A 26,608-nucleotide genomic window follows, 5' to 3' on the forward strand; every position below is an offset into this window, starting at 1 on the left:
GGGTGGAAATTCAGCTAGAAGGGGGGGACGAGGCATCAGGACTCCTGAACTGTATTCCTAACTCGAGTTTAATGTGTAAGTATGCCTGGGTTTGGTCACCTCCATGCAAAATGCTGCTCCCATTTAGAGCAGTATAAATGGGGAATAATTCCATGGCATGCAGTGAAATTAACCTACATTCACAGCAGTGCCCCGGACACCAAAATCAGCCCAGCCAGATCCCCGATTTCCCTCAGTAAACTGAGGATAGTCACATTCATACAATGTTATACAGAGTTCGCCCACCTCTGGGTAACAGAGGTATACAAATACTTCAAAAGCAATTATTCCTAATTCTTCTCTCCATCACCCAGGTGTAAATTAGGAGTAACTGCACTGAAGTCCATTGAGCCGAGTCTACTTTCTTTCACCCCAGTGTAAATCAGGAGTAAAGCCACTGGAGTCAATGAGACTGTTTTCCCGCTCCTCATTCCCATATTATATCAATCTTCACAAGCTAAGCATCTGACTCAAGGAAATTAAGGTGATTTTCACAAACGGAGAGTTATTTTACTGATCTAATCCTGGCCCTTGCTGTTCTGAAATGAGACTGTCTCAGTCTCTCCTGTTGAAGCTGCTCCACTTTGTATCAATAATTAAATAGTCATTGGAGCAGGGACATGAACTTGGCTCTACCAGACACCAGGTGAGTGTCCCAAGTACCACGCTGGTGAATCACTCTCACGCCCCGACCCTGGCCCAATGAATCTCCATTATCACTCACAGCAGTCATTCCTGATGGCAGTGGAGAGGCACTGGGACAGAGACTGAGATGCAGTCTGATGTAGTCATTAGAGGAGGGGACTGGGAGTCATGACACCTCACTTGTGTTCCCAGCTCTGGGAGGGAGTGGAGTCCATTGGGTAGAGCAAGAACTCCTGGTTTGTATTTCCAGCTCCGGGAGGCGTGTTGCATTTAGTGGGTTAGAGCAGGGGGCAAACTGGGAGTCAGGACTCCTGGGTTCCCTTCCAAGCTCTGGAAGGGAGTTTAGTTGAGTGGTTAGAGAAGCAGGAGAGGAACTGGAATGTCTGTCTCTCGCAGCGAGCATGGAAATCTGGCTAGAACAGGGGACAGGACATCAGGACTCCTGAGCTGTATTCATGATTAGAGTTTACCGCGTAATTATGGCTCGGTTTGGTCACCTCCATGCGAGATGCTGCTCCCATTTAGAGCAGTATAAATGGGGAGTAATTCCATGGCATGCTGTGAAATTACCCCACACTCACAGCAGTGCCCCTGATACCAAAATCTGGCCAACCACACACCCGATTCCGCTCAGTAAACTGAGAATATTTATACACCATTATCCAGAGTTCGCCCACCTCTGGGTAACAGAGGTATACAAATACCTCAAAAGCAATTATTCCTAATTCTCCTCTCCATCACCCTGGTGTAAATTAGTAGTAACTGCACTGGAGTCAATTGACCTGATTCTACTTTCTCTCACCCCAGTGTAAATCAGGAGTAACTCCATTGGAGTCAATGAGACTTTTTTCCCCATTCTCATTCCCATATTATACCAATCTTCACAAGCTAAGGGTCTGACTCAAGGAAATTCAGGTGGTTTTCACAATAGGAGAATTATTTTACTGATCTAATCCTGGCCCTTGCTCTTGTCCCTCCCTCTGCAACCATCACAGGATGTCCTGTGAAAGAAAATGTCCAACCGAACCACCCTGACCGAGTTCCTTCTCCTGGGATTCTCTGATGTTCAGGAGCTGCAGATTTGGCACTTTGTGGGGTTTCTAGTGATGTACTTGGCAGCCCTGGTGGAGAATCTTCTCATCTTCACGGCCATCGCCTTAGACCACCACCTTCACACCCCCATGTACTTCTTCCTGATGAATCTGTCCATCCTAGACATTGGCTCCATCTCTGTCACCGTCCCCAAATCCATGGCCAACTCCCTCATGAACACCAGGTCCATTTCCTATGCTGGATGTGTTGCCCAAGTCTTTTTCCTCACCTTCTTCGTGACAGCGGATTTTTCCCTTCTCATTGTCATGGCGTATGACCGATATGTTGCCATCTGCCATCTGCGAACCACTGCACTATGACACAATGATGAACAGCAGAGCTTGTGTCCAAATGGCAGCTGGTGCCTGGATCAGTGGGATTCTCAACTCTGTACTACACACCGGGAACACGTTTGCATTGACCTTCTGTGGAGGCAACATGGTGGATCAGTTCTTCTGTGAAATCCCCCATCTACTCAAGCTCACGTGCTCTGACTCCTATCTGAGTGAAGTTAGGGTTCTTGCATTTAGTGTGTGTTTAGTCATAGGCTGCTTTGTTTTTATGATTGTGTCATATGTTCAGCTCTTCAAATCAGTGCTCAGAATTCCCTCTGAGCAGGGACGACATAAAGCCTTCTCCACCTGCCTTCCTCACCTCACTGTGGTCTCCTTGTTTGTTTGCACTGTGGCCTTTGCCTACCTGAAACCCACCTCCAGCTCCCCATCTGCTCTGGATCTTGTGGCGGCTGTTCTTTATTCCGTATTGCCACCAATCGTGAATCCAATTATCTACAGCATGAGGAACAAAGAGATTAAAGCTGCCCTGAGGAGACTGACTGGGTGTAGGTAATTCACCAAGAATTAATTTTCTGTCTTTCTCTAATTAAAGTTTGCTTATGTAGTATCTTTAGCTATTCATTAATGTCAGTTATTTTCATAACCACACAGATTGCACACAAACACGTCAGATTTTGACCTAGTTGCACCAATGCAAATCTAGATTAACTCCACTGATGTCACTGCCGCTGGGGTGATTTACACCAGTAGAAAATCTGGTCCAGTTGTGGAGTAAATGGGTGTAAATTGTGTGCATGAGAGGAATCAGACTTTCATTCTGTGCCAAAGCAATACCCGTTACACTGCTTGGCCACTAGCGCCTGTTCCATGGCCACTGAAAAGGATGATGGGAGTTGTCTTTCTTGTGTGTATAAATCAGGGAGTGGCTTCATTGGAACCAGAGGAGTCAGACTGGTGTAAGAATGGGGTAGGTGAGAAGACATTTGGGATAGATCCTCAACACATCAGTGTAGTTCCATTGACTTTGGTGGCACAAAATCAAATTGCAGCATCTGTGGAGCTGACCTACTGCCTCCAGTGGAGCTGTATATCCATTGCCACCGGCTGGGGACTGGGCCCATTGTCTTATAAACCACCATTCATGGCCTAACCACTAGGCGTGGGACAAGAGGCCAGACTGTGTTAGCTCACATGTACATTCGGGCATGTGGGAGATGGAGAGACTGGCTAGAAATTACAGGGACGTTTCTAACCACCAGCAGGGCAAAGTTCTGGAGCAGCCTCCCAACAGGAGTTGTGGGGGGGAAAATGACTGAATTAGTTTGAAGAGAGCTGGACAAATATTTGAGTGGGACTGTATGACAGGGCTGCTTGTGCTGGTGGCGGGAAGGGCTCAGGAGCCCTGGGGCTCACTTCATCGTATGTCTTATGTTCCTAAAAGCTCATGCTTCAGGGTTTCATCTCGCCCCTGGCAGGGGTCAGGAAGGGATTCCTCCCCTCGACCCAGTGTATTCTGGGAGGGTTTTTTTTTTAAATCTCTGAAGCATTGGGCAGCCCGGGCTGGAGATGGGACATTGGTCGGGATGTGCCAGGGCTCTGAGAGTACACCGAGCCATTCTCTCTTTCTCTGGTTCTTTGATGGCTGGTTCTTGCCCACATGCTTAGGGTCTAACTGATCATCATGTGGGGGTCAGGAAGGAATTCCCCCCCTGGTCAGATTGACAGGGACATTGTGGGTGGTCACTTTCCTCAGAAGCGGATTTTCTGGGTGTATCTCAATCATTTCCCTGCCATTAAGGGCGTCTCAGGCACTGGTGCCCCTCGGTCTCTCCTATTATCAGGTTTATTCCTGGATCATCTCAGACATGCCCATTCCTAGTCCCTCTGCACCCTGGAGACCAAAGATGCATGGCATGGGCAGGGGTGTGTATGTTGCTCTCAGCTCAGGTTGGTAGAGCTGGTCAAAGTAACTTGTCATTGGGAAATGGTTTCCACAACTTGTTCGTTACAAATGCTGCTATGTTTTTAGATGGGTTAAACAGTCTGACAATATCTTAGAAAAATGTTTGCCAGCTCTTCCCTCAACTAGGTTGGCCACTGAGGCATTCCCAGAATACCGGATCTGACGGGTTGGATCACAGAAAGCCCCTTGGGAACTGCCACCTGTTGTGCCGGGACTACTTCTGAGCCTGTCTTCCCTGCCAGCTTGGGACTTTAGTGGCTTGCCTGGTTTGAGCCCGACATGCTAGCCTGGTACAAACACAGACCCAGGTCTGAACCACATCTGCCAAAAGCTGCAGGCTTATCTGAAAACAGCTTAAGAAGTGTTCCTGTCTCCAACACTCAGGTACCCTACTCCGAATGGGGTCCAAATCCCAAATAAATCAGTTTTACCCTTGTACAAGGGGCTCGACCCTCTCTGGGACGGCGGGGAGCCACACCGGCTCACTACAGACAGTTATTGTTTGGGGAATTAGTCTGTCCGCGGGGGTCTTGCTCGGAAGCCCTTGCGGTAACTGAAATAAACAATGTAAGCCCCGGGCTGAGTCAGGGCGGGCAACAATGAGTCAGGGGCTCAGACCCTCAGGCAGGGCTGAGCAGGAGCAGTACAATCAATAGTAGGCCCAGGCCCTAGGTCAGGGCAGGGCAATGCAGAGTCAGAGCTCAGGCCCCAAGGCAGGGCTGAGCAACAACAGTATACACAGTAGGGAGCCCAGGCCCTGGGTCAGGGCGGGGCAATGCAGAGTCAGAGCTCATGCCCTTAGGCAGGGCTGAGCTACAACAGTACAAATAATAGGAGGCCCAGGCTCTAGGTCAGGGAGGGGCAACAATGCTGAGTTAGGAGCTCAGGCCCTCAAGCAGGGCTGAGCAGTAACAGTACAAACAATAGCACTAGGCCCAAGCCTCCTCAGGCCTGGGAGAGGGGGAGACTGCCACCCACGAGTTGGGTGGCAGGGGGGACGCAGGCCCTCCCACTCCACTGCGTCCCAGCCCAGGGCCCTAGCAGCGGCAGATGAGCCGCTGCATAATCAGTGGGGATTCTGTCCGCAACACACTGACATGGGCTCTGGCAGTGCTGCAGCCAGACTAGGGTCGGCTGCCACTGGGCTACTTCCAGACTCCCCCTCGGGTAGTACCTTGGTCAGAGTGTTGTCCTCTGGGGGGTCCAGCACCATAGGTTCCTCTGGATAGGGAGCATAGGGCAGGTCCAGCAACTCCTCCGGGTAGCAGGCACAGGGCAGGTCCCGCCAGTCCTGGTGGCTTCCTTGGGCCGCAGAGTTTTCCCAGTCACGAGCTGGGCTGGAGGTATCTGGCCCCTCCGATGGCTCGGGCCTTACTGAGCTCTGAGAGCGAACATTTATACTTCCGGGTTGCTCCCTGACCCTCTGAGGTGTGGGCTATGTGCTCCCTAGCTGCGCCTACTCTGGCCTCCGGATGGGCTCTTCCCTCTCTGGGGTGGCAGGGAGCCACACCGCCTCACTACAACCCTATATAAAGTTTATAAAGGATAAACTCATAAATTGTTCACCCTCTATAACGTTGATAGATAGATATGCACAGCTGTTTGCCCCTCCCCCCAGGTATTAATACATTCTCTGGGTTAATTAATAAGTCAAAAGTGATTTTATTAAATACAAAGAGTAGGATTTAAGTGGTTCCAAGTAATAACAGACACAACAAAATGAATTACCAAGAATAATAAAATAAAACACGCAAGTCTATGCCTAATACAGCAAGGAAGTGATTCCAGATGAAATCTCACCCTCAGAGATGTTCCAGTAAGCTTCTTTTACAGACTAGCCTCCTTCTAGTCTGGGTCCAGCAATTACTCACACGCCTGTGGTTACTGTCCTTTGGTCCAGTTTCTTTCAGGTATCATAACTTCGAATAAAAAAAGATATATGCATGTAAATAGGATGAATATATCCAGTAGATCATAACCTTTGCAGAGATATGTTAAATGGCACCTCTAACATAAAACATGTTCCAGTCATGTCATATTTACACTCATAAGCATATTTCCATAAAGCATGATGGGGTTTATTATTTCTAGAAAGCAATGCCACACCGGACATTGTGGTACTTCTGGGAAAGCTGTGGCCCCGCCCCAACCTCATGGTCCTGCCTGCCAGTGTGACCTTGCATGCGTCCCTCATCCGTGATACTGGACAAAACCATGTCTGGTTTTGTCTCAGTACCAGACAGGGGACAAACCACACAGAAAGGGGATTATCCAGCTTAAAACAAAATGAATGTCTAGCTACCCACCATGCTCACCACTCCCAAAGAGCTTCTGTGCGGCTTCCTAGAAATCTCCTCTACCAGGAATAAGTTCCAACAAACTGGATCTCCTGCATTCTGTCCCAAAGGCACTGAGTAGATACGATTGGGTAAAGGCTATTCTCCAAAAAATAAAAGGGCCATCTTTCTCCCATGACCATGATCTCATTCTGTGTTTCTTTATAAATATAATCAACTCTTGACATTATTGTCTCCATGAGAACATAATGTGCAATCAATAATCAATACGTTTATGCACACTGAGGTATTTACACTGGTAAATATCTATAAAAACTGCACTCAGGTCAATGGAGTTACTATAAATTTACACCTATATAAATATCCTGTCTTCACACAGTGGTCAATGTCAGATTCTTCAGAGAGAATGAACAAAACAGGACAATTATTGAGTGACCCATCCTGTGTTGTCCAATTCCAGCATCTTGAGTAGGGATTAATGGACTTAAAGGAGTCCTTGGGAACTTGTGTTTAACTCCTCAGGCCTCTTAGAAAATCACAGCTCTGGTCTTAGACCAACCTCCTGTCTTCTCCCTAGACATGGCACCTCTTGGATAGGTGTCAGACACACTGTCTTGGAGAATTTCACTTGTTTTGTAGGTGAAAAGAAGGATTTAGTTCTCCAGGGTTCTCAATTAAGGACCAAAGAAACAAGAAACTGAAAACAGGCTTTAGTTTAGAATTTTAAAGGTCCCTCGGCTTTTGGACTATAGGTCTCATCAATGGAATAGGCTGCCAAGGGAGCTTGTGGAATACCCATCATTGGAGATTTTTGGAAAAACAGGTTGGACAAGCAACTGTCAGTGCTGGTCTAGATTTACTAGGTCCTACCTCAGCTTCTCAAGGTCTTTTTCAGCCTCACATTTCTATGGTTCTGTGATTCTATAATATACCTACAAAAGACATTTTTTTTATATTAGGTGGGCTGGCGCCAGCCGCAGAATTAGCAGAGATATGGGAATGTTCTTCAAAGGGGAGGACTATTCTTTCCAGGAATTTAGGATGGGATTTTCAAAGAGCCATTTCCCATTGCTTCCATGCCCCCCCAGACCAGTATTTCTGTGATTCTAGGATCTCTGGTGGATATCGAAGATCATAAGTCAATGGACCCATAGCTGCACACCAGGGTATCATTGCCCAATATAAACACCTGCACTTCATCACCTAAGGCCTGGTATTCAAAGGTGTTTAGCTGCCTAGGAGGTTTTTATAAAGCCTCTTGGTGTCCAAAACTTATTGGTTTCAGTGGGAATTAGCTGCCTAGTTTCTTTAAAAAACCCTCTAGGTGCCTAAATACCCCCCGGGACCTGGATCCATAAAGAGGCCCGGACATGGTTACCCACAGTGTGGCAACAACTATCTGTTAGGCACCTAGAAAATCACTGGGGCAACAACAGAATCACACACAGCCTGAGTCAGGACCCGGGCTCCTATATGACGGATAGGGAGAGACAGACACCTAAGAATGGGAGTCACAAAATCCAGCATGCTAGGAGTGGAGGCACCTGAGCTAGCCGATGGGAGATGCCGAGGAGAGGAGTGTGTGCTAGCTCAGAGAGATATGCCTAAGTCCAGTCAGGGAGGCCCTTGTCTCTGCTAGCAAACCACGAACTAAGGGAAGATAGGTGCATGCTCGGTCCAGGGCCTGATCTGGTAGTACCCGAAACTTGATGACATCAAATGGATACTCTGATCTAATCAAACATACCTCACCCTCCCAAACCCCCACTCACCAAAAACATCTGGAACAAAGAAACAAATCAATCAACCAACAAAATACAGTACATCCTTGCTATAACGAACCCCTGGGGATCCAAGCCATTTGTTCGTTAAACCCAGGGGTTCATTATAGAAAAAGAGCCCTGCCACCGGGGCAGCGGCTGACACCTTGAACCCCATGGCCATGGCGGAGGCTGACAGGTCTTCCGGCCCTGGGTCAATACTAGGGGCAAAGAGGTCCTCTGGCCTCACGGCTGCAGCAGGGGCAGAATTTTTACTCCCCACTCTGGAAAAAGGAGAAGAGACAGAGACCCCATGTGTGAATTTGATATGGTAACTGATTTTACGTGGAAAGTGCTCTGATACCATGGTGATGGGTGGCAGTACAAAAGCCTCAGACGAATCAATCGATCAATAGATGGAGGGGTATGTATGGGGATGGAGGGATAGATAGACATGATAAGTTCATGGAGGAGAGATCCATCAATGGCTATTAACCAAGAGGGTCAGGGATGCAACCCTATGCTCTGGGTGTCCCTAAGCCTCTGACTGCCAGATGCTGGAATTGAATAACACAGGATGGGTCACTCAATAATTGTCCTGTTCTGTTCATTCTCTCAGAGGTATGTGACATTGGCCACTGTGTGAATACAGGATATTTATATAGGTGTAAATTTATAATAACTCCATTGACTTGAGTGGAGTTTTTCTAGATATTTACCAGTGTGAATACCTCAATGTGGATAAACAGATTGAACGTTAAGTTTTCATGGAGAAAATAATGTCAAGAGGTGATTATATTTATAAAGAAACACAGAATGAGATGATGGTCATGGGAGAAAGATGGCCATTTTATTTTTTGGATAATAGCCTTGACCTAATCATTTTCCACATGGCAGCACTGATATCCTTGTTCTTCATGCTAAAAATTATCAGATTCATCATGGGAGGCACCATGGAATACGAAACAGCCACCATGAGATCTAGAGATGTGATTGAGCTCGAGGTGGGTTTAATATAGGCAAAACTAGCAGTGCAAACAAACACGGAGACCACAATGAGGTGAAGGATGCAGGTGGAGAAGGTTTTATGCCGGCCCTGCTCAGTGAGGATTCTCAGCAGTGTTTTGAAGATCAGAACATAAGATAAAATTATAAAATAAAGCAGTTTAAGGCAAAGTACACGCTAAAGGCAATAGCCCCAGTTTCACTGAGATATGAGTCATACCAAGCAAGTTTGAGGAGCTGGGGGATTTCACAGAAGAACTTATTCATGTCATTGTCTCCACAGAAGATTATTGCAAATGTGTTCCAAGTGTTCAGTGCAGAATTGAGAACCCCACTGATCCAGATACTGGCTGCCATTTGGACACAAGCTCTCCTGTTCATTATTGACTCGTAGTGCAGTGGTTGGCAGATGGAAATGTATACCAGTCATACGCCATGATGATTATTAAAGAAAGCTCAGCTGTAGCGAAAAAAAGGAAGGGAAAGACTTGGATGACGCAATCCTTATAATGAAATGGCCCTGGTGCTCATGAGGGAATTGGCCATGGACTGGGGTCAACAATAGAGATGGAGCCAAGGTCTAGGATGGATAGATTCATTAGGAAGAAATACATGGGTGTGTGAGGATGATGGTCAAGGGCTATGGCTGTGATGATGAGAAGATTCCCAGTCAGGGCTGCCAGGTAAATCCCTAGAAACACTATGAAATGCAAAATCTGCAGCTCCCGAATGTCAGAGAATCCCAGGAGAAGGAACTCAGTCACGGTGATTTGGTTGGACATTTTCTTCCTCTGTACATCATGTGATGGCTGTGAAGGGAAGGACAAGGGCAATGACCAGGGTTCGGTTGCAGTCACTAAAGCATAGGCCTTGCAGGCGCGCTAGGCATAATTAACAGTATGAACCAAAGGCTGCAAATAAGAAGAGATGTAATAGAATGTATGGGTTTGAAATTATCGTATTATTGGACAATATTTGCATTCCCCAGTCTTTCTTAAAGCTCAGTTTCCAATTAAGCGTGGTCAGAAATTTCCTACTTAAATTGTTTTCAAAGGAAAATTGTGTTTTCAATTAATCAAATTTTCATAGAAACTCTCAGGTATCCTCAAATATATTTCACGGATACTTCATATATATATACACAGGGGAACTGAAAACTCATGTTTTTCGGGTGGATCTAGGGAGAAAAAAATCAGTTTTCTGCAATTTTTTGCTGAAAATGTTTGTTTCTCACTTGCCAAAACATGAAAAACTTGAGATTTTTGGGAAGTCTATGAAAAACCTATTTTTTTTTTTACAAACAAAATGCTGATAGGCTCTATCTGGTTGATTGACTTGATAGCAAAAGTCTTAAAGAGTTCCAACCTTAATTCAAGTTTATGTTCTTAAATTAGCCCTGTATATTAATACTCTAACATATTTAATTGAAATGGCAAACTTACTGTGCTGGTCTTTGTGGAATTTTTCCCAGCTTGCAATGAATTCAAGCCTCCAGTGTTAGGAATCATTGGTCATATCTATGGGTGATGATAACAAGGAGATTCCCTGTCAGGGATACCAGGTAAATCCCTAGAAATAGGATAAAGTGTAAAATACGCAGCCCCCAAAAATCGGAGAATCCAAGAAGAAGAAAGAACTCAGTCACGGTGGTTCGGTTGGACATTTTCTTTCTCAGTACATCATGTGCTGCCTTGGGAGGGGTAAGGACAAGGGAAATGTCAGGAGAGACCGTTCCTCCACTGTAACAATCTCACCAGTAGTGAACTGCATTGTGACACCTGTGTAAATTGCCACAGCTTCCTTACAGCCGAGCAGTGTCCATTTCCACCATCTGAGGATCTGGTCCCAGATGCGGCTTGATAAAATGCCATGTAAATATGGAACCAATTACAATCCAAACCCTACAATCTTAGGAACGACGGTCCTCCTATTGCGACAATGGAGAGCTATTTTACGAGAGGAGAGTGAGGCTACTGCTACACTATGAACCAGGGGAGTGATTCCCAGCTCGGGTCCATGTCCTTGAGATGGCCCGATGAGAGCTAGCACAAGTATAAATCCTGTATAGCCATGCTAGCATGGGCAGCCACGCTGAGTAGGTGGCCCCGAGGTTCAGACAAGCTTGTACGTGGAATGACGAAGCTATGGTGCCGCCCATGCTACTGCAGTTGCACTGTGATATATACTCATCCATTTAGCACAAGCGCATGCATGTGAGCTGGGGAATCACAGCCCTAGCTTATAATGTAGATGTAGCCTAAAAGAATTTGTCTTGTTTAGCCGAGCAAAAAGTCGGCTGAGAGGGGATGTGGTCGCTCTCTTTAAATAGATCAGGGGGATAAACACCAGGGAGAGAGAAGAGCTATTGATGCTAAAGGAGAATACTGGCACAGGAACTAATGCGGATAAGCTGGCCATGAGTAAATTTAGGCTGGAGATGAGAAGAAAGTTTTTCCCCAGCAGAAGAGGGCTGAGCTAGGGCTTACATTTATTCCTTAAAAAACAACAACTTTAGATACTACTTTTCAAAAGAAAATGCAAATAGGACTCCTGACCATAGACAATACTATTTTATACTTAGGTTTAGCAGTATTTAATTTATATATATATAATTTTTGACTGATAATATTGATGTTTATAATTAAACATTTTTTTATTTTTATCAGTTTAAATTTTCACAGTTTCAGAAAATTATGGAGGGATCAGACAATAGTCATTTAGTGACAGTACATGTTGAGTTTCAAAAAATTAAAACTTGAGAACTGTGAAAGCACAATGTTTCAACATGACATGAAGATATAGAAAGTCAATAACCTTAAATCAAACACTCATAAGTTCTCAAGCAGCATTTTTCTTACTTTGCCTCACTGAAAATGTTGATTGTTGAAGGAAATATTTTTTCGCTGGCTTTGTGTGTATGGTGAAATCAACATTAGCCAATATTTACTGATAAAAATCTAATCCTTCCAAGACTACTTATAGAGGTAGCAATGGAAAGAGGATTGCATAGGCAAGACAAGACCATAACAATGAACTATTAGTTTAGTTTTCCTAAAAGATTAAAGCAGCGGTCTGCATTGTGCATAATTCTCATTCAAATGGTGCACGTGAACAAGAAATAATAAACAGAGTGTTTTTAAAAAAAAATCTGGAAGTCCTTGAGCTATATTGTCCTCTCTATTATACCAGATTTATGCCACCGTAACTCCACTGCTTTCAGTGGGGTTACATCACTGCAAAACTGGTACAATTGGGTGGACAGTTTTTATTCTGTCTTTATTCAGGCAAAACTCATAGTGGAGGAAATTCTGATCTCAGGGGTGAAGCCAAAATAACACCAATGACTTCAGCTTTACTCTGGTGCTATTGAGATCCCAGTCTGGCCCAACCAGAGTCTTGCTTGATTAAACACTTATAAGCAACTCAAAATTTGGCTCCTAAATAGACTTGTTCAGCAATTTATAACTATAGATCAATACATCAGCTGCATCTATTCCAAACCCAATTGTCTTCTCTCACGTACCTTGGAGAAAGGCAAAAATGATACCCAGAAATACAGACCTGGAGCCAATACAAGGTGTGACTATTCCTCTCATTCACAAAAGCACCTCAAAGGTGGTAAGAAAAATAAGCCACCACACTTCTTTGGCCTCACTCTAGGAGAAGGCAGACCCTGTGCAGATTTTGCAGAGCTGCCACTTTTTCACCAAAGATAGGTAATAATAATATTGGGTGTGTTCTGAGGGCAATATAAATAAATACTCTCATGTGGGAGAATTGGCAGCAGCCCTACACATTCCTCAAATGTTACAGTGATGGATATAGTTTAGACAGAAGATTCAAGACAGTGGGACAACAGATTATTTATGGGAATAAAGAGATAGATCATGCAAGTGCCTCAGCACCAAGAAGCCAGCAGATTTCTGATGGGTTCCCATGTTTCCATTTCAGTGATAGGAGCTGGTTGTGGGAGGGGTTTGTAGACACCCCCTCCACTATGTGCATTGCCAATTCCGAGCTCATATTCCTAAATGTGGGAACTGATGTCTTGGCCCACAAAGTGTTTTGTTCTCATTGCCAAACTCAGATCTGGTTCCTTGTTTCGTAACACCACTATATAGAGTATACCATCTAAACTGGGACCAGTGAAATATATGGGACATAACGGTGTTGTGTTTGTGTGTGAGAGCCAGTGAGTGTGTGTCTATGATTGTTTTTGTGCTGGGGGAAAGAGTGTGTTTGGTGCATTTAGGCTGCTGTGTTACAGTGAGTGTTTGCATGTTAGATAGTGTACGTGTGGCTGCTTGTGTGAAGTGTGAGTGAGCATCATGGTGTGTGTGTGCATCAGTCTATGGAAGATACTGCATGGGTGTTTGTGTGAGTGTTTGCCTGTGTGTTTAAATAGCAACAATTGAACCCAATAAAAGTTACCAGGTGAATCAACAAGTCAAACACAATTTTGTATCAGGTTCCATTTTAAACAAAATCTAAACATTTTGTTTCAATGTTGACCATGTTTTAAAGTAAAATTAAGAAAAAAGTGAAATGAAAAGTTGTTTTGTACTGGAAAATCAAAACGTTTCATTCCAAAAAGGTCATTTATTTTACACTTCAACTGACAATGCCACTTTTTTAACCTCTGACCAGCGCAAATTTTGTGGTCCATTTTAAGAATGGGCTTAATTCTTCTCACACACTCATATAAATCCTGATTATTTCCATTGAATCTACTCTAGTGTCAGTGGATTTAATGTAATTTATATCAGTCTAAACTAGGAGCTGAACTTTTCTCTGGCAGCTTGATCAACATGCCCAGTTTTTTTTAACTGTTTATTTAGGAAGTTTTAACAAGTTTACAAATCCTTGCCATGTAAATATCAGAAACAAAACAATCATTACAACAGTGAACTTTGGTTTAAAGAGACATCATATGGGAATATAGTCACCAAATTTTTCTATATAACAGGTTGTTACCAAAGTACATAGTGAGGATCATTAGAACTCCTTCGTCATTTCTGGTGATTTTATTAAATTGAGTGAAATTTCTGTATTCACATATTTAACAGAACAGGTTTTGTCTATCAAATGTTCATATGCAAAGCAATTGGACAGGTGTACTGGGATTTTTTTGCAGGTGAATATAATTTGAGCACTGAATAAGAGGTGGGTAGAGTCAGAACTCCTGGACTGTATTTCCAGCTCCGGGACAGGTGTTGATTTTAGTGGGTTACAGCAGGGGTGAACTGAGAATCAGGATTCCTGTGTTTTCTTCGAAGCTCTGGGGGGAAGTTTAGTTGAGTAGTTAGAAAAGCAGGAAGGGAGCCAGAATGCCTTTCTCTCGCAGCAAGCGTGCAAATCTGGCTAGAACAGGGGGCGAAGCATCAGGAGTCCTGAGCTGTATTCATCACTCAAGTTTACTGTGTAATTATGGTTGAGGTTTGGTCAACGCCAGGCAAAATGCTGCTCCCATTTAGAGCAGTATAAATGGGGAGTAATTCCATGGCATGCAGTGAAATTAATCCACATTCACAGCAGTGCCCCTGACAGCAGAATCTGGCCAGCCAGACCCCTGATTCCCCTTGGTAAACTGAGGATAGTAACATTTATACAATATTATACAGAGTTCGCCCACCTCTGGGTGACAGAGGTATACAAATTCTTCAAAAGCAATTATTCCGAATTCTTCTCTCCATCACCCTGGTACAAATTAGGAGTAACTGCACTGAAGTCCACTGAGCTGATTCTACTTTCTCTCACCCCAGTGTAAATCAGGAGTAAAGCCATTCGAGTCAATGAGACTGTTTTCCCCCTCCTCATTCCCATATTACACCAATCTTCACAAGCTAAGGGTGTGACCCCAGGAAATTAACGTGGTTTTCACAAAAGGAGAGTTATTTTACTGATCTAATCCTGCCCCTGGCTCTTGTCCCTCTCTCTGCAACCATCACACAAAGTCATGAGAAAGAAGATGTCCAACTGAACCACCGTGACTGAGTTCCTTCTGCTGGGATTCTCTGATGTTCGGGAGCTGCAGATTTTGCACTTTGTGGTGTTTCTAGTGATTTATCTGGCGGCCCTGATGGGGAATCTTCTTATCTTCATGGCCATAGCCTTCGACCACCAGCTTCACACCCACATGCACTTCTTCCTGATGAATCTCTCCATCATAGATCTTTGCTCCATCTCTGTCATCGTCCCCAAGTCCATGGCCAACTCCCTCATGAACACCAGGGCCATTTCCTATGCTGGATGTGTTCATATGCAAAGCAATTGGACAGGTGTGCTGGGATATTTTTGCAGGAGAATATACTTTGAGCACTGAATAAGAGGTAACCAAATATCTAAGTATCTATTTGTCCTCCGTCTATATTTCTATTACATAATTTTTGTGTTAATTTTTTCCATAACCAACCTCCCATATTGTTTTGAACTATTCCTCAATGTTTAGACTATGTTTCATTTCCAATTGAGAGGTTACTAATGACTGAGCAGTTACTAGCAGATCAGAGGTTAATTTTTCATTTCCTGTTGTGTGACCATTTCCACCAGTAAGCCCCAGGAGGATCATCAGAAGGTTATTAGATAATAAATAGCCAACAATTGGGTCATTTAGTTGCAGATTGCTTCCAATATTCCAACAACTGGACATGTCTAATGCATCAAATCTCCTCTTTCACCACAATTTCTCTAACATTTAGTCTGTATATATATAAATATATATTTAACCTGCCTGTGCGAGGTACCATTCAAACAGTATTTTAAAGAAATTTTCTTGTATTGTGCTACAGACTTGAGTTGCTGGTCCTCTTTTCCAGATCAAACCCCATTCCTCTGCATGCTGTTTTTTTTCACTGTTCCTTACAGGTCAGGTTTTCTAAACCTTTGATCATTTTTGTTGGTCTACTCTGAACTCTCGCCAATGTGTCCACATCTTTCTTAAAGAGTGGCACCCAGAACAGGACACAATACTCCAGCCGAGGCCTCAACAGTGCCAAGTAGAGCTGGACAATTACCTCCTGTGTCTTACATATGACATTCCAGTGCTTCACCAACCCATTCCAGTGCTTCACCAACCTCCTAGAGAAAAAGTTTTTCCTAATATCCAACCTAAACTTCCCCCACTGCAACTTTAGACCATCACTCCTTCTTCTGTCATCTGGTACCACTGAGAACAGATTTCAGTGGGATGTAGATGCCTAGTTGCTTTTGAAAAACCTACTAGGTGCCAAAATACCCCTGGGGCCTAGATCCATAAAGAGGCCCAGGTGTCGTGACTCGCAGTGTGGCAACACCTAACATTTAGGCACCTAGAAAATCACTGGGACAACAATAGAGTCACACACAGCCTGAGTCAGGCCCCCGGGTTCCCTAAACAACAGATAGGGAGAGACAGATAGCTAAGAATGTGAGTCAAAAATTCCAGCACACTAGGAGGGGAGGCGCCTGAGCTAGCCGCTGGGAGATGCCGAGGAGAGGAGTGTGTGCTAGCTCAGAGAGAGATGCCTAAGTCCAGTCAGGGAGGCCCCTGCCTCTGCTAGCGAACCACGAAACAGGGAAAGATAGGCACATGCTCCGTCTGGGGCCTGATCTGGTAGTACCCACTACTTGATGACATCAAATGCATACTCCCATCTAATCAAACATACCTAGCCCTCCCAAACACACACCTACCAAAAACATCTGAAACAAAGAAACAAATCAACCAACCAACAAAATACAGTACATCCTCGTTAGAATGAACCCCTGGGGATCCAAGCCATTTATTTGTTAAAGCCAGGGGTTCATTATAGCAAAAGAGCCCTGACACTGGGGGCAGCGGCTGACACCTCGAGACCATGGCCATGGCGGAGGCTGACAGCTCTTCCGGCCTTGGCTCGGTAGTGGGAGCAGAGAGCTCCTCTGGCCTCGGGGCCGTGGAGGGGGCAGAATCTTTACTCCCCAACCTGAAATAAGGAGACGAGCCAGAGACGCAATATGTGACTTTGATATGGTAACTGATTTTATATGGAAAGTGCTCTGATACCATGGTGATGGGTGGCAGTACATAAGCCTCAGACAGATCAATCGATCAATAGATGGAGGGGTATGGATGGGTATGGATGGATAGCTAGACATGATAAGTTCATGGAGGATAGGTCCATTAATGGCTATTAACCAAGAGAGTCAGGCATGCAACCCTGTGCTCTGGGTGTCCCTAAGCCTCTGATTGCCAGATGCTGCAATTGGACAACATAGGATGGGTCCCTCAATAATTGCCCTGTTCTGTTCATTCTCTGTGAAGCATATGACATTGGTCACTGTGTGAAGACAGGATATTTATATAGGTGTAAATTTGTAGTAACTCCATTGACCTGAGTGCAGTTTTTCTAGATATTTACCAGTGTAAATACCTCAGTGTGCCAAAACGGAGTGCACGTTATGTTCTCATGGAGACAATAATGTCAAGAGTTGATTATATTTGTAAAGAAACACAGAATGAGACGATGGTCATTGGAGAAAGTTGTCTATTTTATTTTGTGGAGAATAGCCGTAACCCAATCATTTTCCACTGGGCAGATTTGATATCCTTGTTCCTCATGCTATAAATGATCAGATTCATCATGGGAGGGACCAGGGCATAAAAAACTGGCACCACGAGATCCAGACATGGGATTGAGCTGGAGGTGGGTTTAATATACGCAAAACTAGCAGTGCAAACAAACACAGAGACCACAATGAGGTGAGAAAGGCAGGTGGAGAAGGCTTTATGCCAGCCCTGCTCAGAGGGGACTCTCAGCACTGTTTTGAAGATCAAAACATATGACACAATTTTAAAGACAAAGCAGTTTAAGTCAAGTACAAGCTAAAGGCAATAGCCCCAGTTTCACTGAGATATGAGTCATAAGAAGCATGTTTGAGGAGCCGGGGGATTTCACAGAAGAACTGCTCCATCTCATTGTCTCCACAGAAGATTATTGTAAATGTGTTTCCAGTGTGCAGTGCAGAATTGGGAAAGCCACTGATCCAGATACTGGCTGTCATTTGGACACAAGCTCTCCTGTTCAATATTGACTCATAGTGCAGTGGTTGGCAGATGGTGAAGTACCGGTCGTATGCCATGATGGTCAGTAAGAGAAGCTCAGCTGCAGCGAAGAAAAGGAAGAGAAAGTATTGGGCGGCACATCCATAATATGTAATGGCCCTGGTGCTCATGAGGGAATTGGCAATGGACTTGGGGACGACAGTGGAGATTGAGCTAAGGTCTAGGACGGACAGATTCTTCAGGAAGAAATACATGGGTGTGTGAAGACGGTGGTTGAGAGCTATGCCTGTGACGATGAGAAGATTCCCAGTCAGGGCTGCCAGGTAAATCCCTAGAAACAGCATGAAATGCAAAATTTGCAGCTCCCAAATGTCAGAGAATCCCAGGAGAAGGAACTCAGTCATGGTGATTTGGTTGGACATTTTCTTCCTGAGTACATCATGTTATGCCTTTGAAGGGAAAGAAAAGGGCAATGGCCAGGGTTAGGCTGCCGTAAGTAGAGGCCTTGCTGGAGCCCTAGACAGGGCCGGCTCCAGCATTTTTGCCGCCCCAAGCAGCAAAATAAAAAAAAAAAATTAAAAAGCTGCAATCGCAAGCGGCGGCAGCTCTACCACCGCTTCATTCTACGGCGGCAATTCAGCGGCAGGTCCTTCGCTCCGAGAGGCAGTGACGCCCTTGCTGCTGAATTGCCGCTGAACGACCGGATGTGCCGTCCCCCTCTTCATTGGCTGCCCCAGGCACCTGCTTGGTATGCTGGTGCCTGGAGCTGGCCCTGGCCCTAGGCATAACTAACAGTGTGAACCAAAGGCTGCAAACCAAAGTAGGCCTGACCTTGGCAGAATAGTAAAACACCAGCTATTGACTAACCAAGTGAGCACATTCCTGATCGGAGAGGATGGTACAAGAACACCCAGATTTCTCAAATAACTTTGTAAACAAATTCCCAAGAGGTGATACAGGAGCACACTGACCCCTTGTCAGATAAGGAGGGGAGGACAGGATAATGGATGAGGATGTTTTGTTTGATCCAGCAGGTACTAGGTGTAGGGCTGGTAACTAACAACAGCTGGAGTGTAATATGAAATTTGTTTCTATCAATGTATTAAAAGAGAAGTCATGGTGGGGGCATCTTTGAATCGGCCAAGGGCACAGGATCCTGTTATGTTGACTGAGCCTTTACCTTGTCATGGGCATACATGTGTTTGTGCCCCTGTGACCTGTTGGACAGGGCGCTAGTACCGTGCTTTGCTGACAGTAAACCCGGCTGAGCACCGCTGCAACTGAACCAAGCCTCTCTTTATGAACAACATCAAGGTCTACTGAATCTGGCAGCAGTGTTGCACACCAGATATGGTGCTAGACCAAGATGTCTGGGTTCTGGTCCTCTCGATCTCCCCAAACCCAACTGTCCTCCATGTCAGGATAGATTGGTTTTGGCTGCTTGGTTCAACTCTCATCCTGAATTTAAAGGCACTAGTTGGTACAAAACAAATTCTGTGGGCTATCAGCTTTGTTGCTTACTCAGTTTTACCATCTGGCAGCTACCCCTTTGAAACAGAAATAAGAAGAGATTCAAGAGAGTGTACGGGTTTGAAATTATTGTATTATTGGACAATATTTGCATTCCCCAGTCTTTGTTAAAAGCTCAGTTTACAATTAAGGGTGGTCAGAAAATTTCTGCTTAAATTGTTTTCAAAGGAGAATTGTGTTATCAATTAATCAAATTTTCATAGAAAGTCTCAGGTATCCTCAAACATATTTAATGGATTCTTCATATGGGTGGATCTAGTCAGAAAAATATCAATTTTCTGCAATTTTTAGCTGAAAATGTTTTTTCTCAGTTGTCCAAACATGAATAATTGGAGATTTTATTTTTTTATGAAAGAAATTCTGATAGGCTCTAGATGATTGATTAACTTGATAGCAAAAGTCTTAAAGAGTTCCAAACCAAATTCAAATGTATGTTCTTAAATTAGCCTTGTATATTAATACTCTAACATATTTAATTAAATGGCAAACTTACTGTGCTGGTCTTTGTGGAATTTTTCCCAGTCTGTGATGCATTCGAGCCTCCAGTGTTAGGGATCATTGGTCATATCTATCTATCTATCTATCTATCTATCTATCTATCTATCTATCTATCTATCTATCTATCTATCTATCTATCTATCCACTGCCAGGATTGTTTGGTTCTCTCTCTCTCTCTCATGCCCCCTTCACCGTATTATACAGCAGCCATTGCGGTGTCCCTTCGCTGGATGTCCTGAGTTGATGGGTCTCTCTGCAGTTCCTAGCAGACAGGGATCTACTCCACAGATGGGCGCTCTCTGCTCCCCTCCTTGGGCAGGCTTGGCTGAGAGTTGATGGACTAAATGGGATGAGGGACTGAAAGCCTCTCCCAGCTCTAGAGAGGGCCAGGCACAGGAAAGAGGAGAGTGGTGTGGGAAGGAAATGGTGGCCAGGGCTGGCCAAAGGACAGAATCAGGAGAGAATGTCTGGTGTTTGGAACTTTGACAGGAGGAAGCAGAGGTCGTGAGCTGATCCCTGGGGCTGGGGCCATATCAGGGGAGTGGAGCTGAGCAGAAGAGGGGACTGGTGGGCAAAGGGGTTCAACAGGAATCTCTGAGGAAGCTGAGTCAGGAACTCTGAGTGGAGAATTGGCTCTGGGCCATGGAGGGGACTCTCAAAAAACAGGGACCGAGAGCGTCTGTCAGGTGGAGGGTTGTGAGAGGGAAGGAAGGGGATTAAGGGCTGGGGGGCTGGGGGATGTTTGCAGGTCTGGGCTGTGTGTGGCAGAGGGAAGGAGACACCCAGGGACTAGAGTAAGAGCGTTCAGGGGGTGGAGGATGCATCAGAGGCTGGAGTCAAAGGGCCTGAATCTCTTCTCCCTGAAACCAGACATACTCAAGTGTAACACTATGGAATTACCCCGAGATAAGTGATGGGGGAATCAGCCCCATTGACTTCAGTGTGGTTACTCCTGTTTTACAGCAGGGTTAGTGAGAGGGAAATCAGTTGACTGCAGTGGAGTATTTCTAATTTTTCATACATTTGGTGCATTTTGGTGACGATACATTGTGCATAGCTAAAGATCAAACCGGGGCTCAGATCCTCATGCAGGGTCTCCAAACCTCAAGGGCCAACTCAGCAGAGTGCAGTCCACCCACTGACCCTGAGGGGGAAATAAAGTGACAGCGTTATTAGCCACAGTGTTTAATTCTCAGTTAGGCGTGTCAGCCTTTGAAGTGGTTGGAGTCACGCCAAACAAATTGCACTGTGCATGTGCCTGGCGAGAGGAGGAGATGGTTGAAAACTGTTTCTGACTTGAAGCCCCATAGCTGATGAAAGGAGAATGTTCTGGCCAAGAAACCTAGGTCCTGTGAGGCAAAATCTAACCTTGGGCAGAAATCTGTGCCTAAAAACAGGAGGCATCTGCCTCTGTTGAAGGGTTTCTAATCTTGAGGAAATATCCCTTGAGCACAGCCGAATATTGAGAAGGTGCTGAAACTATTTTTGAAATGAAAATAAATAACCCATACACACGCTCACTGGGAAGTGGGGGGGGATAATGGGGGTGGAAGAGTTTGTGGAAAAGGAACACTACCTGCTCCTCTCTTAAAGTATAAACTTTATACAGGGTTGTAGTGAGGCCCTATTGGTATCAACTGGGAGGTGGGCGGGCTTACCCGCCCACTTCTAAAGGCCCCTCCCCGAGCCTAGCGGGAGGGACCACTGGACCCAGGAACCAAGTAATTTCTTGGGACAACTAATGAGAAAACAGGGAGTGAGGTGACGGTTAAAGGTTCAAAATCAGGGTACCAGATGCGGACACCGATCAGAGAACCCCGGACAGCGCCCACTGCTCTTCAAAGGTGGCAAAGGAGCCAGCGGACGCTGCCCAGTGAAACTTTGCCCAGAGATGTGAGACTAGGGAGGTACGGAAATAGGCCCCACAGTCGCAGAGCACCTCTTCGTCCAACATCCTCTCCCTGGTATTATAGATGGTGAGTTTTGCTAAAGCCAGGAAGAGGTTGACGAGGAGGTCTCGGATAGGGTGTGCATAAATGAACAGGTGTGGGGAAAAGTGCAGCCAGAACTTCAACAAGAGGTTCTGGAGGAGCCGGAACAGGGGCTGCAACCTGGCGCACTCGAGGTAGGCATGCGTCAGGGTCTCCCTCATGCCGCAGAATGGGCAGGCCTCGGGAATAGGGGTGAACCACGCCAGGTACACGCCCGTTCTCAGGGCTCCGTGAAGGAGCCGCCAACCAATGTCCCCGGTGGGTCTTGGGACCAAGGTGGAATAAAGGCTGGCCCACCGGGGCTCCTCACCCTCCACAGGTTGCAGGTAGTCCCGCCATTTAGTGTCAGGGCGGGACGCGAGGGTGAGGAGATGCAACGTGTGGAGCACAAGCGTGTACAGGTGGTCTCTGGGCGCGGTTCGAAACCGGACCGGCTGCAGAGCATGCAACTGGCTCGGATTATGGGAGCGGGGTAGCCGGGGGGGGCTCGCGGAACAGGGCCCCGATAAAAAGGTCCGGAGGGCCCGGGGTGAGGGGTGGGTGGGGAGCGCCCTCTCGCAGGGCCCGCCACAGGAAGCTGAGAGAAGGGGGCGACAAGGCAGCGCCCACCTCCTGAAGTATACGCAGAGGGGTCACAAGGGTGGCGAGCCCCATGTGCCGGCCAAGCGCACGGGGATCCACCCAGTCCCCCCTGGCGTAGTCCAGGAGGTCTCCGACCTTGGTGGTTTCTGCCAGGACCAACCTCCGGCTCACCGAGGGCGACTCCGCCACCTGCACATGGAGATCGGGGTTGTGCAGCAGGGGCTCCATGAGGAGGTCCGCCCCCTCGGTGGCCACAATGGACCTGGTCCCTGAAAAAAGCTTCCAGGTCCGGAGGTGGTCCTGGTAGAAGACCGGCAGCTCCGAGAGGTCTCGTGGAAGACGTCTCGGGTGAAGAAAAAGGAACTGCCGGTCGTATCGGAGCCCTCGGAGGCGGCGGAGGAAGGTGTGCGCTAACGTGCTCCACGCCGGACTACCTGCACCATAAAGGAGCCTCTGCAGGGCCTGGAGGCGGAAGACGTGGACCTGGCTACGAAGGCAGACCAGGCCCTGTCCTCCCTCCTCCAGGGGAAGACTCAGAACCCCTGCAAAGACCCAGTGCAGTTCCAGCCAGAAAAACTCCAGGGCCGTCCTCTGGAGCCTGGCCAGGAGCCCCGTGGCCGGGCTCAGGGTGTTGAGCCGGTGCCAGAGCATGGACAGGACGAGCTGATTCAGCACCAGTGCCCTCCCTCGCAGGGAGACACACCGGAGCAGTCCTGTCCATCTCTGCAGCCGCTCACCCACCCTGACCTCCAAATCCTGCCAGTTCTCTGGCGGAGAAGGATGCGTGGTGGAAAGGTAAACGCCGAGATAGAGCAGCGGACCTGCGCTCCACCGAATGGCTTGAAGCGCGGGTGGGAGGTAGCTCGCCTGCCACCTGTCCCCGACCACCAGGCCAGAGCTATTGACCCAGTTGACCTGGGTGAAGGAGGCCGCTGAGTAAACGGCCTGGCAGGCCTCCACCCGCACCAGGTCCCCCGGGTCCTGAACCACGAGGAGCACGTCGTCGGCGTACGCCGACAGGACCAGCCGCAGCTCCGGCTCCCGAAGCGCCAACCCCGCCAACCTCTGATGGAGGAGGAAGAGGAAGGGCTCGATCGCCAGAGTGTACAGCTGGCCCAAGAGGAAGCACCCCTGCCGTACTCCCGCCCAAAGCTGACTGGCTCGGTCAGGGTCCAGTTGAGCCTGACCAGACACTCTGCCTCAGCGTACAGCACTTGGAGAAAACCCACAAACTGGGGCCCGAAGCCAAATGCCTGCAGAGTGCCCAGGAGATACCCGTGGTCCATCCTGTCAAACGCCTTCTCCTGGTCCAGGGACAGGAGGGCGAACGACAGACCATCCCTAAGCCCCAGCTCTAATAGGTCCCGGACCAAGTACAGGTTATTAAAGATGCTCCGGCCCGGGACGGTGTAAGTGAGCCCCATTGCTGCTGAGCTCTTCCCGCCACCAGCACGAGCAGCCCTGTCATACAGTCCCACTCAGACATTTGTCCAGCTATCTTCAAACTAATTCAGTCATTTTCCTCCCACAACTCCTATTGGGAGGATGCTCGAGAACCTCGCCCTGCTGGTGGTTAGAAACCTCCCTGTAATTTCTAGCCAGTCTCTCCATCTCCCACATGCCCGAATGTACATGTGAGCTAACACAGTCTGGCCTCTTGTCCCCCGCCTAGTGGTTAGGCCATGAATGGTGGTTTATAACACAATGGGCCCAGAACCCAGCCGGTGCCAATGGTTATACAGCTCCATTGGAGGCAGTAGGTCAGCTCCACAGATGCTGCAATTTGATTATGTGCAACCATAGTCAATGGAACTACACTGATGTGTTGAGGATCTACCCCAAATGTCTTCGCACCTACCCCATTCTTACACCAGTCTGACTCCTGTGGTTCCAATGAAGCCACTCCCTGATTTAGACACACAAGCAAGACAACTCCCATCATTCTTTCAGTGGCCATGGAACAGGCGCTAGTGGCCAAGCAGTTTAACGGGTATTGTTTTGGCACAGAATGAAAGTCTGATTCTTCTTGTGCACACAATTTACACCCATTTACTCCACAACTGGACCAGAATTTTTACTGGTGTAAATCACCCCAGCGGCAGTGACATCAGCGGAGTTAATTTAGATTTGCATTGGTGCAACTAGGTCAAAATCAGACGTGTTTGTGTGCAATCTGTGTGGTTATGAAAATAACTGACATTAATGAATAGCTAAAGATACTACATAAGCAAACTTTAATTAGAGAAAGACAGAAAATTAATTCTTGGTGAATTACCTACACCCAGTCAGTCTCCTCAGGGCAGCTTTGATCTCTTTGTTCCTCATGCTGTAGATAATTGGATTCACGATTGGTGGCAATACGGAATAAAGAACAGCCGCCACAAGATCCAGAGAAGATGGGGAGCTGGAGGTGGGTTTCAGGTAGGCAAAGGCCACAGTGCAAACAAACAAGGAGACCACAGTGAGGTGAGGAAGGCAGGTGGAAAAGGCTTTATGTCGTCCCTGCTCAGAGGGGATTCTGAGCACTGATTTGAAGAGCTGAACATATGACACAATCATAAAAACAAAGCAGACTAAGAGTAAACACACACTAAATGCAAGAACCCTAACTTCACTAAGATAGGAGTCAGAGCAGGCGAGCTTCAGCAGCTGGGGGATTTCACAGAAGAATTGATCCACCATGTTGCCTCCACAGAAGGTCAATGCAAATGTGTTCCCGGTTTGTAGTACAGAGTTGAGAATCCCACTGATCCAGGCACCAGCTGCCATTTGGACACAAGCTCTGCTGTTCATGATTGTGTCATAGTGCAGTGGTTGGCAGATGGCAACATATCGGTCATACGCCATGACAATGAGAAGGGAAAAATCCGCTGGGATGAAGAAGGTGAGGAAAAAGACTTGGGCAACACATCCAGCATAGGAAATGGACCTGGTGTTCATGAGGGAGTTGGCCATGGATTTGGGGATGGTGACAGAGATGGAGCCAACGTCTAGGATGGACAGATTCATCAGGAAGAAGTACATGGGGGTGTGAAGGTGGTGGTCGAAGGCGATGGCCGTGAAGATAAGAAGATTCCCCACCAGGGCTGCCAAGTACATCACTAGAAACCCCACAAAGTGCCAAATCTGCAGCTCCCGAACATCAGAGAATCCCAGGAGAAGGAACTCGGTCACGGTGGTTCGGTTGGACATTTTCTTTCTCAGGACATCGTGTGATGGTTGCAGAGGGAGGGACAAGAGCAAGGGCCAGGATTAGATCAGTAAAATAACTCTCCTTTTGTGAAAACCACCTGAATTTCCTTGAGTCAGACCCTCAGCTCAATGGACTCCAGTGCAGTGACGACTAATTTACACCAGGGTGATGGAGAGGAGAATTAGGAATAATTGCTTTTGAGGTATTTGTATATCTCTGTCACCCAAAGGTGGGCAAACTATGTATAATCTTGTATAAATGTTTCTATCCATAGTTTACTGAGGGGAATCGGGTGTCTGGCTGGCCAGATTCTGCTGTCAGGGGCATTGCTGCGAATGTGGGGTAATTTCACAGCATGCCATGGAATTACTCCCCATATATACTGCCCTAAATGGGAGCAGCATCTCGCATGGAGGTGACCAAACCCAGCCATAATTACGCGGTAAACTCTAATCATGAATACAGCTCAGGAATCCTGATGCCCTGTCCCCAGTTCTAGCCATTTTCCATGCTCGCTGCGAGAGACAGACATTCCAGCTCCCCTCCTGCTTCTCTAACCACTCAACTAAACTACCTTCCAGAGCTTGGAAGGGAACCCAGGAGTCCTGACTCCCAGTTTGCCCCCTGCTCTAACCCACTAAATGCAACACGCCTTCCGGAGCTGGAAATACAGGACAGGAGTTCTTGCTTTACCC

The 26,608-nt window shown here is 46.6% G+C and overlaps 1 protein-coding gene and 1 pseudogene across 1 annotated transcript; one reads left to right on the forward strand and one right to left on the reverse strand.

The window, feature by feature from the left end:
• The first annotated feature begins 1,697 nt into the window (after window positions 1-1,697).
• LOC135974594 (olfactory receptor 14A16-like) lies at window positions 1,698-2,625 on the forward strand (annotated as a pseudogene).
• A 22,366-nt stretch (window positions 2,626-24,991) lies between these two features.
• Window positions 24,992-25,912, reverse strand: LOC135974595 (olfactory receptor 14A16-like). The gene has a single exon (XM_065563015.1). The coding sequence runs from the start codon at window positions 25,910-25,912 to the stop codon at window positions 24,992-24,994; it is 921 nt and encodes a 306-aa protein (XP_065419087.1).
• Between the last annotated feature and the right edge of the window lie 696 nt (window positions 25,913-26,608).

The sequence above is a fragment of the Chrysemys picta genome, chromosome 12 (genome assembly GCF_011386835.1).
Source record: "Chrysemys picta bellii isolate R12L10 chromosome 12, ASM1138683v2, whole genome shotgun sequence".
Classification (NCBI taxonomy): domain Eukaryota; kingdom Metazoa; phylum Chordata; order Testudines; family Emydidae; genus Chrysemys; species Chrysemys picta.

What these genes read in the sequence shown, in the direction of transcription:
- LOC135974595 (XM_065563015.1), bottom strand. Translation starts at nt 25,912, where the DNA reads ATGTCCAACCGAACCACCGTGACCGAGTTCCTTCTCCTGGGATTCTCT.